General features: G+C 36.1%; 2 protein-coding genes across 4 annotated transcripts in view; both read left to right on the top strand.

Moving 5' to 3' along the window:
- LOC107694477 (DCN1-like protein 2) overlaps positions 1–3,898 on the top strand; it is a 9,703-nt gene extending 5,805 nt beyond the window's left edge. For all 3 annotated transcript variants that reach the window (XM_016494180.1, XM_016494179.1, XM_016494181.1), the window contains exons 5-7: positions 1,403–1,485; positions 2,751–2,847; positions 3,673–3,898. In XM_016494180.1, coding sequence (XP_016349666.1) covers positions 1,403–1,485; positions 2,751–2,847; positions 3,673–3,752 — 260 coding nt within the window. In that variant the 3' untranslated portion in view covers positions 3,753–3,898. The remainder of the gene's footprint in view (positions 1–1,402; positions 1,486–2,750; positions 2,848–3,672) is intronic.
- A 1,032-nt stretch (positions 3,899–4,930) lies between these two features.
- LOC107694472 (protein ADP-ribosylarginine hydrolase-like protein 1) lies at positions 4,931–12,780 on the top strand. The gene is given in 8 exon segments (XM_016494169.1): positions 4,931–5,358; positions 5,361–5,459; positions 8,243–8,407; positions 10,893–11,018; positions 11,075–11,215; positions 11,287–11,411; positions 11,919–12,051; positions 12,474–12,780. Coding segments are annotated over 8 exon segments (1,053 nt in total). The 5' UTR covers positions 4,931–5,252; the 3' UTR covers positions 12,632–12,780.
- The last annotated feature ends 3,844 nt before the right edge of the window (positions 12,781–16,624 follow it).

Below are 16,624 nucleotides of genomic sequence, written 5' to 3'. Positions count from 1 at the left end.
CCCTACACAGGGATCGTGCTGTAGTGCGGCTCGGTGTGGTCATACATAGTTTGCAGTGAACCTGATTTTTGGTCTTGTTTTCAAGTGCAAACATCTAATTATAAAGCGGAGAGTTCCGGTGCTTGATTCTGATTGGCTGAGCCACGTTCGAAGCTGTTGTAAATGACGCTACAAAGTAACATACACCTTTGTTTACGTTTGTGTGTTGCTCGGCAACCACTTTGTAGCAACCACAACTGATTCTGAGGAGCTACATTGTTTGGTGGAAGAATACTGTTTTTATTAATATCATTACACTTTATTTGCTCTGTTTTATTTTGTGAAACCTTACTACGTATATGGAATAACCGTTTTATAAAAGCAATAAGCCCCGTGAAGCCGTGGTTTACAGTGAATTAACCTAACAACGCCCCTTAGCTGTTATAAATTCACTGTAAACCACAGCTTCACGGGGATTATTGCTTTAACATCCTTCAATCAGATACATTTACTGGAGAAACACAATGACAGAAGATAAGTCGTCTTGTTTTATGAGAAACTGAACAAAATGAAGTGAAAACAAGAACAAATATCTATCAACGGGGAATGAAAACTTGCTTTCCCTAGTAAAAAAGTAATATATTTAAAATACATTTAAGTATTGTTCAAATTTATTAACATATTTACTGACAGATAACTCGAGACTTACTGATATAAAAATTATAATTAAACATTATTTGGCGTACTACTTGTGCACAATGCATATTTCTTAATATTAAGACTAAAATGTGTTTTAATGTCACTTTTGACGAGGATTGTAGGATCTTTGAATAATATCGGTCTTTAAATGCAAACTATTTAACGTGTACCTGAAGAATACTTGCAATAGTTCCACTTTAGCACAATCAAATACACTAAGCATATCTTTAATTGAACTACTTCCGCACAATTAAAGTGCATTAAGTGCAAAATTTGTTGTTACTTTAAGTATAGCTACCAGTTTAGTATACTAAAAGTACAATTGCAAGACATTTTATTAAGCACATAAATATGAAAATGTATTTGTAGTATACTTAGCATGAAATAATACATTTAAGTATATTTATTTTTCACTAGGGTTCATTTTTAATTAAGTTGATTTTTCTGAACCCGCTGGCAGATATTTGTTCTTGTTTAATCATAAACTCATTTTGTCATTGTGTTTCTCCAGTAAATGTATCTTGATGTTAGAATCTTTAGACAGTTTCGCTGGAAAACGAGAGGAAGAGCAGCACTTTCAGAAGATTCTGTAAAAGTTGCTAATACAGCCATATTGACACATTGTGTTCCATTCAGTTTATTCCTTAAATTTTCTTGAAAAAAGTCTTAAACTGACCTTCACGAACCCTGCGCCAGTGCCTCACGGTGTCTTGCTCTGTCTCAGATCTGGAGATGGCCGTGGCCTACTGGAATCTCATTCTGACCGGCCGCTTTAAGTTCCTCGACCTCTGGAGCACTTTCCTTCTGGTACGTCACTTATTAAATAATTATAATCACAAACCACAAGCTTTTCATGTCACTGTAATACTCACTCTTGTGTGGAAACACACAAAACACACTTTCACTGCATCACTGATCTGATCAACATACTAAACTAAACCAGCTGAGGTCAAAAGTTTACACCCCCCTTTCAGAATCTGCAAAATGTTAATTATTTTACTAAAATAAGAGGGATCATACAAAATGCACGTTATTGTTTATTTAGTACTGACCTGAATAAGATATTTCACATAAAAGATGTTTACATATAGTCCACAAGACAATTTATAACAATGACCTGTTCAAAAGTTTGACTCTTAATACTGTGTTGTTAGCTGAGTGATCCACAGCTGTGTGTTTTTGTGTTTAGTGATAGTTGTTCACGAGTCCCTTGTTTGTCCTGAACAGTTAAACTACCTGCTGTTCTTCAGAAAACCCCCCAGCCCCCACAAATTCTTTGGTTTTGCAGCATTTTTGTGTATTTGAACCCTTTCCAACAATGACTGTATGATTTTGAGATGCATCTTTTCATGCTGAGGACGACTGAGGGACTCATACGCAGCTATTACAGAAGCTTCAGACGCTCGCTGATGCTCCAGAAGGAGAAACCATGCATTAAGAGCCGGGGGTGAAAACTTTTGAATGTGAATATCAGGGTAAATTTAACTTATTTTGTCTTCTGGGAAACATGCAACTATCTTCTGTAGCCTCTGAAGGGCAGTACTAAATGAAAAAAATATGATATTTAGGCAAAATAAGAAAAATGTACACATCACCATTCTGTTCAAAAGTTTTCACCCCCGGTTCTTAATGCATGGTTTCTCCTTCTGGAGCATCAGCGAGCGTCTGAAGCTTCTGTAATAGCTGCGTATGAGTCCCTCAGTCGTCTTCAGCGTGAAAAGATGCATCTCAAAATCATACAGTCATTGTTGGAAAGGGTTCAAATACAACAAAAGTGCTGCAAAACCAAAGAATTTGTGGGAGCTGGGGGTTTTTCTGAAGAACAGCAGGTAGTTTAACTGTTCAGGACAAACAAGGGACTCGTGAACAACTATCACTAAACACAAAAACACACAGCTGTGGATCACTCAGCTAACAACACAGTATTAAGAGTCAAGGCTGAGAATGCAGCGTGTGATTCTGCTCTCTCAAACACGCCTGTTCACGTACCTGTGTGGAGATTCATTCTGCATTAAGAGGTTTCTGATGAACCCACGGTGGTTTTGCTTCTCATCCGTCTTGTTTCTGTAAAGGAGCATCATAAAAAATCCATCACTAAAGACACGTGGAACCTGCTGCTGGACTTCGGAAACATGATCGCAGATGACATGTGCAACTACGACGAGGAGGGCGAGTCTGATTCATCAACTTCACTATTTCAGACTGAAAAGTGTCTATTTTATGTATTTTTTAGAATAATATGCACTGATTAATTGTTCACAAAGACATTATATTAATGCATTTGGCAGATGCTTTTATCCAGAGCGACTTACACTACCAGTCAAAAGTTTTTGAACAGTAATGTTTTTTAAAGAAGGCTCTTCTGCTCACCAAGCCTGCATTTTATTTGATCCAAAGTACAGCAAAAACAGTAAAATTTTGAAATATTTTTACTATTTAAAACAGCTGTTTTCTATGTGAATATGTGTTAAAATGTAATTTATTTCTGTGATGCGCAGCTGTATGCTGATTTGCTGCTCAACAAACATTTCTGGTTATTATTATTATTATTATTATCAATATTTACATTTTTTTTCAGGATTCTTTGATGAATAGAAATATCCAAAGATCAGAATTTATCTGAAATAAAAAGCTTTTGTAACATTATACACCGTACCATTCAAAAGCTTGGAGTCAGTATCATTTTTTTTGGTGGGGGGGATTATAGAAATTAATACTTTTATTTTGCAAGTGTGAAGTGCAAATTTATACAGTTTAACAGAGATTCACATAGAAAACAGCTGTTTTAATTAGTAAAAATATTTCACAATATTACTGCTTTTGCTGTATTTTGGATCAAATAAATGCAGGCTTGGTGAACAGAAGAGGTTTCTTTTGACTGGTAGTGTGTAAATATAGAAGCATGACTCGTTGTTTTGTCAGTCATGACATGAATTCAAAGGGTTAATTGTGGTTTTATGTCAGTGTTTGATGGTGATTGTGTTTTGTCATCAGGTGCATGGCCGGTGCTCATCGATGACTTTGTGGAATTCGCTCAGCCGATTGTGATGGCGGGAAAACACAAGACTCTCTAACGAGCACTAATGAGGAGGCCGAGTCCCTCTACACTGACTTTTTCAATAAAAAACAAGAAATGCATTTAAAATACACAGAGAGAGTTTGTATATTGTGAGTGTGCTGCTGTTGAGATCAGCGGCATCCCCGACTGAATTACATTTGCGTCCCTGCAGCACAAAAGCAGTGTTAAGTCGCTGGGGGATATTCGTAGCAATAGCCAACAATACATTGTATGGGTCACAATTATACATTTTTCTTTTATGCCAAAAATCATTAGGATATTAAGTAAAGATCATGTTCCATGAAGATATTTTGTATGTTTCCTACCGTAAATATATCAAAACTTCATTTTTGATTAGTAATATGCATTGCTAAGAACTTCATTTGAACAACTTTAAAGATGATTTTCTCAATATTTAGATTTTTGTGCTCCCTCAGATTCCAGATTTTCAAATATTGTCCAATCCTAACAAACCATACATCAATGGAAAGATTATATACATCTCAACCCTTATGACTGGTTTTGAGTTCCAAGGTCATCCTGCACCCACTAGTAAATCGCTCAGCCGATTGTGATGGCGGGAAAACACAAGACTCTCTAACGAGCACTAATGAGGAGGCCGAGTCCCTCTACACTGACTTTTTCAATAAAAAACAAGAAATGCATTTAAAATACACAGAGAGAGTTTGTATATTGTGAGTGTGCTGCTGTTGAGATCAGCGGCATCCCCGACTGAATTACATTTGCGTCCCTGCAGCACAAAAGCAGTGTTAAGTCGCTGGGGTATATTTGTAGCAATAGCCAACAATACATTGTATGGGTCACAATTATACATTTTTCTTTTATGCCAAAAATCATTAGGATATTAAGTAAAGATCATGTTCCATGAAGATATTTTGTATGTTTCCTACCGTAAATATATCAAAACTTCATTTTTGATTAGTAATATGCATTGCTAAGAACTTCATTTGAACAACTTTAAAGATGATTTTCTCAATATTTAGATTTTTGTGCTCCCTCAGATTCCAGATTTTCAAATATTGTCCGATCCTAACAAACCATACATCAATGGAAAGATTATATACATCTCAACCCTTATGACTGGTTTTGAGGTCCAAGGTCATCCTGCACCCACTAGTAAAAAAATTTATCTGGTGTCTGAATAATTTTTGGCTTGACTGTAAGTGTGAGAAGAACAGAATCCAGCTGGACTATAAGCTGCATAATCCGTCAGTAGATCTTGAGTGTGTGGTGTGTGTGGGACAGTAATGCACTGCTCTGAGGGTCCTGGAGCAGATGACAGACCCTCTTACCCTGGTGCCACGGCTGTTGCCTTTTTAGGAGACACCTGATCGCAGCTCAGCGCCGCCACACAAAGAGCTGCTGATAACGTCTGGAGCAAGTTCAGATGATGAAGCCATGCAGGAGTAAACGGAGGGCTGGGCTCACACACTCTCACTGTGTCCTCCGGCCCTTCAGGAGCTCGATCTGATGCTGTAGGATCTCCGGCACCTTCATGGAAAAGTTCCAGGCTGCGATGGTTCTCGGAGGAGTGGGAGACGCGCTGGGATACCGCAAGGGCCGGTGGGAAATGTGCATCTCAGGGAAACAGATCCAGCAGGAACTCTCGGGGGCCTCGGGGCCCTGAAGCTGGACGCCTATAACTGGCCCCTCAGTGACGGAGTCCTGATGCACATGACCACTGCAGAGGCGCTGATCACCGGTGAGGGAGACTGAAGCAAAACCATGTACATGAGGGTTCAAAACGGTTTAAAAAAAAAGAAATTAATACTTTTATTCATCAAGGACGCATTAAAATGATCAAAAGTGACAGTAAAGTCATTTATAATGTTACAAAAGATTTCTATTCAAATGCAGTTCTTTTGAACTTTCTATTCATCAAAGAATCTCATAATTTTGATTTATCTCATAATTATGACTTTTAATCTCATAATTAGCTTATCTTATAATTTTGACTCTTTAATCTAATAATAGTTACTTTTCATCTCAATTTTGATTTTTTTTGTCTCATAGTTGACTTTGATCTCTTTTTGACTTATGTCACAACTGTGGCTTTTTATTTTATAATTAAGATGTTTCGTATCATAATTATGACTTAGTGTTTAATAATTTTGACTTTTCAACCTCATATTTTTTACTTTTTATCATAATTGACTTTATCTCATAAATGTCACTTTTATCTCATAATTTTGACGACATAATTGTGACTTTTATTTTATAATTAAGACATTTTATCTCATATTTCTGAATTTTAATCTTATAATTTTGACTTTTCCCTCAAAATTATGGTGTAGTATCTCATAATTTCCACTTATGAGATAAAAAGTAATATTCAAAATTGAGATAGTACCATATGAGAAAAATTTAAAATTGTGAAAAAAGTCATGATGATGAGATAAAAAAAGTCCTTATTGTAAAATAAAAGGTCATAATTATGATTTTTGTTTTACTTTTTATCTCATAATTTTGCCTTTCCATCACATAATTATGACTTAGCATCTCATAATTTCAACTTTTTGTCATGATCAACTTTTCATCTCGATATTTCAAATAAATGCTGTTCTTTTGAACTTCAGTAATGATGCTGAAAATTCAGCTTTGATCACAATTACAGTTTAATATAGATTCACATAGAAAACAGCTTTTTTAAATTGAAATAATATTTTATAATTTTTACTCTATTTGTTTTATCAAATAAATGCAGCCTTGGTGAGCAGAAGAGACTTTGATTGGGTATGTTAGTCAGTGACATCAACCATTACTAATTGTTGGTCTTAATTCTGGGAAACTTTCCATTGTCATTTCAGAACACTGTGAGTGTATTAGTTCCATATCTATAAATGTTCCACTGAAGTTCATGTGTAAGCTCTTTCCGCTTGTGTTTGCTCTCAGAATAGGGATGAATCCATGTGAAATCCCTCTGCTGGCCGCGGTGTCCCTCACTAACTCTCTGAAATATGAATTGATGATAATACAGCGATCGATCTTTCCTCACACAGACGTGACACAGACCCAGAATAGAGCTGCGGGTCACAGCCATCCGTTTGCGACACACGCTAATCTCCGTGAGCTCGTAAATAACGGGAGCTTTAGTGAGGTCCCACAGAGCTGTAATCTGGCTTTTTGTCATCATTTCAACTTTTTACATCATTTCGACTTTGTCTTAATTATTACTTTTATCTCATATTTGAACTGTTTATTCTCATAATGACTTAGTATCATAATAGTGGCTTATCTCATAATTGTGACTTTTTATATCCTAATAGTGACTTTTATCTCATAATTATGACTTTTTTTGTCATAATTGTGACATTTTATTTTAACATTAGGAATTCTTATAATTATTACTTAGCATGTCTTAATTTAGACTTCTTCCTCATAATTTTGGAATAGTGTCTCATAATTTCAATTAATGAAATTTAAGTCATAATTTGAAATCAAATTGTGAAATTATGAGATACACTGTTTGACCACTGAGAGAAATACAACATTTATAAGCTGCTGACTGGATTGAGACGTACAGAATTTCATTGTAATTGTGTTACAGTTACGATAAATGCATTTAAATCTACAAAAGGTCATAATTATGACATAAACATCCATTTGTCATAATGATGAATTTTCACATTGTAACGTCAAGTTTTTACATCAGTATTTCGTTTTTTTTTGTCATAATTATGCCTTTTTATCTTAGATTTTGACTTTATCTCATAAGGACTTTTATGCAATTATGACTTTTTTATGTAATAATTGCACAAGTTTGACATCTTTTATAACCATATAACATTTTGTTATAATTTTGTTACACTGACAATAAAGAAATCTACAAAAGTCATGATGACATAAAAATTCAATTCATGTCATAATTGACTTTTTATCTCATAATTGACTTTTTATGTCAATTATTATTATTTTCTAATAATTTTACATCTACAATCTACAAAAAGGCATAATTATGACAAAAAACAATAAGTCATAATTTGTATCTTTTTCTCTAGTATTTTACTTTATTATGACTTTTTATAGAAATATTTCGTTTTTAAAAAGCGTTTCTTATCCATACTCCTACACTGTTTGACTGCCGAGACTTTATGTCATAAATTCAACTTTTTACATGATAATTCCAACTTTCTTTTGTCATAATTATGGCTTTTTTATTTGTATTTTTTAATCGAAAGCACTTCTTATCCACACTGCAACAACGTTTGACTGCCAAGACAAAAACAAGCACCGCAAATAAACCAAACTCCAGCTGGAGAGTGTATCTCTGTCACATATTGATTATGTTGAGTCTGCAGGATTTACTAACAGCTCCTGTCGTCTCTAGTTCATGGACACACGAGCGCTCGTGGCCTTCATCTGTTGCTGCAGAAGCCCCAGAGGAGCACTAATGCCCTCAGAATGCCTGCCATCCGCCTCACACAAACACTCTAATCAGCTAAACTCGTCCTGCGGATGCCTGAGCGTCTGATGGTGTCTGCTCAGATTACTGGTGTCTGGAGGATCTGTACCGGGAGCTGGTGAGGCTCTATGTGGAGGCCATGGTGTGTCTGCAGGGTCGAGCTCCAGAGCCCAGCACTGTGGAGGGATGCGTCAACCTCAAGCCACACAACTTCCTGTTAGCCTGGCACACGCCCTTCAATGACAAAGGTACACACACACACACACACACTCACGGTGAGTCACGCTGAGGGACTGAATGCAGTATTTCATTCAGAATCGCCATCAATCTGAATCACATTGGCCACAGCACACAGGAAGTTGTCTATTTATTATGGAAGCCAATTTTCACCACATAAAAATGCTTTGGTAAACCATAATTATTTTTTTTACATCATAATTTTGACTTTTTAACATTTTGACTTTTTCTTAGTATCTCATAATTTAGACTTTTTGTAGACTTCATCTCATAATTATGACTTACTGTCTCATAATTCTGACCTTTTATGCCACAAATGACAGTGTATCTCATTATTTTTCCTTTTTTCATAATTATTACTTTTTATCCCATAATTGACTTAATACATGATACTTTCTGTCATGACTTTTTTTTATCTCATAAATATGACTTATCTCATAATTTTGAGGTTATGTCATAATTATGATTCAGTATCTCATATGACTTATCTATTGTGACTTCTGATAATTTAGACGTTTGTCATAATTATGACTTTTTAGCATAAATATGACTTTGTATTTCATCATTTAGATTTATAACTCAGTATCTAATAATTGACTTTTTATCTATTTTGACCTCATAATTTTGACTTTTTGCATAATTATGCATTTTCATCAGATAATTACGCATTTTTTTTCAGAATTATGACTTAGTATTTCATCATTTGAACTTATGTCATAATTATGGCTTAGTATCTCATAATAATGACTTTTTATCTATTTGAAATTCTCGTAATTTAGACTTTGCCATAATTATGAATTATCAACACATAATAATGACTTAGTATCTCATTATTAATCTCACGCCCTTCAATGACAAAGGTACACACACACACACACACACTCACGGTGAGTCACGCTGAGGGACTGAATGCAGTATTTCATTCAGAATCGCCATCAATCTGAATCACATTGGCCACAGCACACAGGAAGTTGTCTATTTATTATGGAAGCCAATTTTCACCACATAAAAATGCTTTGGTAAACCATAATTATTTTTTTTACATCATAATTTTGACTTTTTAACATTTTGACTTTTTCTTAGTATCTCATAATTTAGACTTTTTGTAGACTTCATCTCATAATTATGACTTACTGTCTCATAATTCTGACCTTTTATGCCACAAATGACAGTGTATCTCATTATTTTTCCTTTTTTCATAATTATTACTTTTTATCCCATAATTGACTTAATACATGATACTTTCTGTCATGACTTTTTTTTATCTCATAAATATGACTTATCTCATAATTTTGAGGTTATGTCATAATTATGATTCAGTATCTCATATGACTTATCTATTGTGACTTCTGATAATTTAGACGTTTGTCATAATTATGACTTTTTAGCATAAATATGACTTTGTATTTCATCATTTAGATTTATAACTCAGTATCTAATAATTGACTTTTTATCTATTTTGACCTCATAATTTTGACTTTTTGCATAATTATGCATTTTCATCAGATAATTACGCATTTTTTTCAGAATTATGACTTAGTATTTCATCATTTGAACTTATGTCATAATTATGGCTTAGTATCTCATAATAATTACTTTTTATCTATTTGAAATTCTCGTAATTTAGACTTTGCCGTAATTATGAATTATCATCACATAATTATGACTTAGTATCTCATTATTAATCTTTTTAAGTTATAATAATGCTTTACCAAAGCATGATTTTTTTTTCTTATGTGGCAGAAAGTGGCTTCCATAATGTATCGATCAATCAATTCAGTTATAATAATCTTAATTCATTTTAATTCTACTTCATTACATTCAAACTGCAATTCTGTGTCTGTTTGCTCCTCAATTCAAAGATTTTCATTTAAAGGCATTGTTGATTCAGTTCTGAACGGAGCTCAACCTGCTGGACTGAAATTTACATTTAATCATTTAGCAGACGCTTTTCTCCAAAGCGACTTACAAATGATGACGATAGAAGCAATCAAAACTAACAAAAGAGCAATGATATGCAAGTGCTGTGATAAGTCTCAGTTAGCCTAATGCAGCACACGTAGCAAGTTTAAAAAAAAATATATATATACAGTATATAACAAAACGAAAACAAGTAGATAGAATAGAAAAAGAATAGAGAAAGTTAGAGGCCTTTTTTTTAGAAAACGAATAGAGAGTGCAAGTGTTAGAGGGTCAAGTCAACAAATAGATAGTATAGAATTAGAATAGAGAGTGCTAGAGTTAGAGAGTGTTAGAGGGTCAAATAAAGATGGAAGAGCTGTGTTTTAGCCGTTTTTTGAAGATGGCCAAATGTGTTATGGATGAAAATGAAACATGAAATGTGTTAAACTGATGTCACGATCTCAAAAACATTGCATGGACACTGTGAGGGGGGGATGTGCAGATCTGCAGGAACGAGACTGTTCCGGTTCTGATCTCAGATCGGTTGATGACAGAAGCACTCAGTAATGGATGCGTGTGTTGTTGTACCTGCAGGTTCTGGTCACGGAGCTGCGACTAAAGCCATGCGTGTGGGCATGCGCTACTGGCAGCCCCAGCGGCTGGACAGTCTGGTGGAAGTGAGCATAGAGACGGGCCGGATGACCCACAATCACCCCATAGGTGCCTCATCCTCATCCTCACATGTCCTTCACCGATGCGTCTCGCTCTGTGCGCAGGGTTCCTGGGCTCGCTGTGTACGGCTCTCTTCGTCTCATACGCCATCCAGGGAAAGCCACTGGTCAGCTGGGGTCGTGACCTCATGACGGTCATTCCCAAAGCGGAGGAATACTGCAGGAAGACCATCCGGCACATGGCAGGTGAGCCGATCTGGACACTTCCAGTGTAAGACCCGAGGACAGAAAGCCTGATGATGATGTGCTTCCTCTAGAATACCAGGAGAAGTGGTTTTACTTTGAGGCCAAATGGCAGTTTTATCTGGAGGAGAGAGGAATAGAAGACGGTCAGAGTAAACCTATATTCCCTGACCGATACGACGCTGAAGAAACAGACAAGGCAAAGCACTCACACTTATCCCACCGCAGTCCTTTGGATGAATCACATTAACGGATCACACCAGAAATAACTAAACACACACAGAGAGAGACACAAGGCATCATTTCAAATGTTCAATTTTGAACCATCTCATATTTTGACTTTATCTTATAATTACGACTTACTATCCTAAAATTAATTGTATCTTAGTTTATCAAAAGACATTTTATCTCATAATTGGGACTTTTTATCTTGTATGTTGACTTTATGTTATAATTATAACTTAGTATCTCAAAATTAATTTTTGTCATAATTTATCTTTATCTCATATTTTGACTTGTCATAACTGACTTTTTATCTAACAATTTCAACTTTTTATCTCATATTTTGACTTTGTCTTATAATGTGTGTGTGTGTGTGTGTGTGTTTGTGTGTGGAGTGAGTGAGTGAGTGAGTGAGTGAGTGCGTGTGTGTGTGTGTGTGAGTGAGTGAGTGAGTGAGTGTGTGTGTGTGTGTGTGTGTGTTCAGATGTACAAGCGCTGGAGTTCAGAGGGTTGTCCCGGACGCAGGGGTCACGACGCTCCCATACACTATTATGATGCTCTGCTGGTGGCCGGATCCAGCTGGGAGGAGCTGTGAAAATACGCCATGTTTCACGGAGGTCAGGAACCGTTCATAACACGCGGATCACTGCAGAAACATCAGCTGCTCAGTTTGGACTTGTGACTCAGAAGGGCTTTTGTGTGCGTGTGCATTAATGTGCACGACCAAATGTGTGCACACACCTGTTTTTATGATCAAATTTGTCTATTTTTCACATTTTAAAATAATAGTGAAGTCAGGGAACCAAATGGAGGTTTTCCTTTTAGTGTCCAAACCAAATTATGCATTAGCCATAATTTTAAAAAAGTACAAAATTAATAACAAACACTACCAGTCAAAGGTTTTTGAACAGTAAGATTTTTTATGTTTTTAAAGAAGTCTCTTCTGCTCACCAAGGATGCATTTATTTGATCCAAAATACAGCAAAAAAAAAATACAGTTTTGTTTGGTGAAGTAATTGTGTGGATTGGGTGTGTGCAGGTGCGAGCAGTGCTACGGGTCGGCTCGCCGGCTCTCTCTATGGGCTGCTGTTCGGGATCGACCCGGTTCCTGCTGGACTCTATCAGGATCTGGACAAGAGACAGAAACTGGAAGATCTGGGAGAACGCCTGCACCGAGCAGCCGCAGGAGAGAAGTAACGCGCTGACGTCTGAGCCAACAAACACAGAGTTTCGATGGACTCAAGCCACATGTCGAAACTAATAAAACTGGTATTTCTGATCCTACATCAATGTTTCAAAGGAATAAGACAGTCGATATCTGGTAACACGTCCCATTATTTAATGTTAGCTCATGCATTAACTGTGAACAATACATTTGTTACCATCTTTGTTACAATTCATTAATAAAATACAATCGTTCATTGTTAGTTCATGTTAGTTCAGGTCCATTAAGTAATATTAACAGATATAGCTTTCTATTTTATTAATGCATTAACACACTGAAAAGAAGCAGACAGTAGAAAAACTGAAAAGGTATTTTCTTTGTAAAACATACTTCAATACATTTTATTTACAAGTTTGCAGTGTAAAATGTTGTAATTAACACTAATTTGGATTAATAAATGCTTTAGAAGAATCGTCTATTGTTAGTTCATGTTAACTAGTGTAGTTAACTAATGGGAAGTTTGACCAGAAATCTGGTGCCAAGCTCTTAACTGAGTCATAACCCATGTTATCCTGGTAAATGAAATGCTTTTTGGATATTACTATAATCAGCTGGATGTTTAAACATCATTAAATGTTTTTTTTTTTTTTAATCTATAGTTTTTTAGCATGTGAAAGATCATAATACCAGGTTTTGCAAGTTTATGCTTAAACTCAATAAGTGACTTTTGCTCTTAATTCTGCTGTAAGTGAGGTTTTCATAATAGCAAACATATATAATGATGAAACAGCACTAATAGTCTCTTTAGCCAATCAGACATGCTCTGTGCCTGTCAATCATGTTTTCTGGGTTGGCTGTTATGATGGAGGGGGTGGGGTTTAGGAGAGGGTGTGGTCAAAGCAAAGGTGGGCGGGTCTAATTCAGTGACGAACACTCACAGAGTTCCTCCTGAAGGTTCATTCACAGACGAAGGCTTTTTCATCAGCTCGTCACTTCAGTGACTCTAATGCACATGCAACACTTTTCCTACAATCCTAAAGACTTTTAACTGGCTTTGTTAAAGTTTGACAACTTTGAAAAATTTAAAGAAGTTTTAAGTTGAATGGTTTTCAGTTTGAAACAGCTTGAAGTTTAAAGTAGCTTTAAAAGCTTAAAGTTTGAATGTTTTGAAGGCAATACAGACAGACAGACAGATAGATAGATAGATGATAAGGACCTCAGAGTGGTTGCTAGGGTATTCTAGGTGGTTGCTAAGGTACTCTGGATAGTTGCTAGGGTGTTTCTATGCGGTTGCTAGGGTACTTGGAGTGGTTGCTATGATGGTTGCTAGGCTACCCAGGGTAGTTGCTAGGGTGTTGCTATGTGGTTGCTAGGGTGTTGCTATGCGGTTGCTAAGGTACCCAGGTCAGATGCTAGGGTGTTGCTATGTGGTTGCTAGGGTACCCAGATCGATTGCTAGGGTGTTGTTATGCAGTTGCTAAGGTACCCAAGTCGGTTGCTAGGGTGTTACTATGCGGTTGCTAGGGTACCCGGGGTGGTTGCTAGGGTGTTGCTATGCGGTTGTTAGGTTGGTTTGGCTAGTTGCTAGAGTGTTGCTTATATATATATATAAGCATAGCTGATATTTGTCTACAAAACTAATTTAAATAATTTATGCAAACACCTTTGAAAAAAATAAAAAGATCATAATAAACTCAGTGTCCAGTGTTGTTATTGTTAACTGGAACTATTATAAATGATTATTTTTTAGCCTTTGAAGTTTTATTTTTCAAAGTTAAATAATTTTGTTTTTAGCATTTTATTTTGTAATATATGCAAAACGCTAAAAACAACAAAATAAATGCTGAACAAAACATTAATTATATCAAAGATAATTACAACTTTAAATGCTCAAATAAAATTGTAATTCTTAATTTGAACTATTAGAATCAATTTTGTTAGCTGAAATACAATAAATATTAAAAAACTAAAACAATTAGAAACGTCGATTACTGTTATTATGAATGTTGTAAATTACTAAAAACTAAAGCTATATATTTCTGAAGATCATGTGACACTGAAGACTGGAGTAATGATGCTGAAAATACAGCTGCGCATCACAGAAATAAATTATAAATAAAAATATATTAAAATAGAAAACTATTATTTTTAATTGTAATAATATTTCACAATATTACGTTTTTTTCTGAGCATAATAGGCTTCTTTATAAAACATTAAAAGCTTACCGATCTCAAACATTTAAACAGCAGTGTATGTATAAACAAACAAAAAAAAAGACAAAACCACTAAAATATGAAATAGTATATAAATAATACTAAAACGACACTTAGTAAATCTGTAGTTATGTACTAGAAACAACATCAATGATCTGGACAGATAACGAGTGACACGCTCAACTGTTGTTTTTATTAATGAAACACTGACGAGTATAAGTCATTATTTATTTATTAACCTCAAACCCTGAAGCATAAAAATAACCAAACATTCACTACAAAAATAACAGCGCAGCAGAAACCAGCCAACGTCAGTGACACAAGCAGTCATGTGACCCAGCGACATGCACGTGACCAAACCACCAGGAACCTCAAACCCACGAGACATGACTGTGTGTCATCATCATCATCATCATCATCACTTAAACACTGATCTACAGATCAACCATCATCATCATCATCACTGTCAGGAAGCTGCTGCTGTTGCTGATGAAGAAGATGATGATGAAGACGTCACTGACATGCACTTTAAATGTCTTATGAAAGCACAAGATACAGTTTCAGACTCACGTTCATTCATTTCCCTTTTCACTCGAGCAACAAACTGAACCTTCATCATCATCATCATCATCAGTTTTTAGGGTTCATGTTCACACAGAATCACTGCATTGGTGTCTTTCTCAGCGTCTCGCTCAAGTTCAGATCAGATTTGAACAAACGTGTTCTGTGTGAACGGCCCTTACAGCTGTGTGTGTGTGTGTGTGTGTGTGTGTGTGAGTGTGTGTGTGTGGAGGATCATGGGTAATTCACCAGCGGCTCTATTCAGGTTTCATGATCCAAAAAACAACAAGAACATTCATTATTTACATCAGGTGTCATTTAAAGCCAGCATCACACACACACACACACACACACACGTAAATGAGCTGATGTCATAAACTTATTTTTACATAAAGCCAATTACACAAAGCTCAATAAAAAGAACATACTAAAGAACATTAGAATAAAAATAAAAAAAAGACGAGTAATTTTGATGAGGACGTCTGAGAGTGAAGGTTTGTCTAGTTTGTGCTGAACATCTGGACTCAAACAATCATCATCCACACAAACACACTCATTCAGAACAGCTTTCAACTGATCCACACACTCACTCACACACACACTCACTCACACACACTCTCACGCTCTCTCACACACACACACACACACTCACGCTCACACACTCACACACACTCTCACGCTCTCACACACACACACACACTCTCACACACACACACACACTCTCACACACACGCTCACGCTCACACACTCACGCTCACACACGCACTCTCACGCTCTCTCACGCTCTCTCACGCTCTCACGCTCACACGCTCACACAGACTAGTCGCTGGTCCTATAGAGGGCACAACAGGATAAGAAATCCATATTTACACTCAGTTTCCAAACAGTTAAAATGACAAATAAATGCAAACTCTGAAAGCGCTCCACAAGACGTGTGATTATACCATCTGGATTCAAGAAATTGAACGGGAGAATGCACGTTTTAAACAGCTTATTGTACAGGTAAGTGAATCGCCGTTCTAATCGAATGTGCCGCTGCACTGTAACACACACACATTACAGACAGTAGCTCGTACATCACGCGCAGAATCATTCAGTAGCGCAGAGTATTGTCAACACTGTTCTGTGATTTCTCAATAAAACAGCTTAGAAACTGAAAGGTTCTAGCATATATTTCTTAACTAAATCCCACAGCTTCACTACTAGTAGAGAGACGCTGCCAGGTAGAATTAATTCACACACGCAATCGC

The sequence above is a fragment of the Sinocyclocheilus anshuiensis genome, unplaced genomic scaffold, assembly GCF_001515605.1.
Source record: "Sinocyclocheilus anshuiensis isolate Anshui unplaced genomic scaffold, SAMN03320099.WGS_v1.1 scaffold2585, whole genome shotgun sequence".
NCBI classification, from domain to species: Eukaryota; Metazoa; Chordata; class Actinopteri; order Cypriniformes; family Cyprinidae; genus Sinocyclocheilus; species Sinocyclocheilus anshuiensis.
This window is presented reverse-complemented; position numbering and strand designations above follow the sequence as displayed.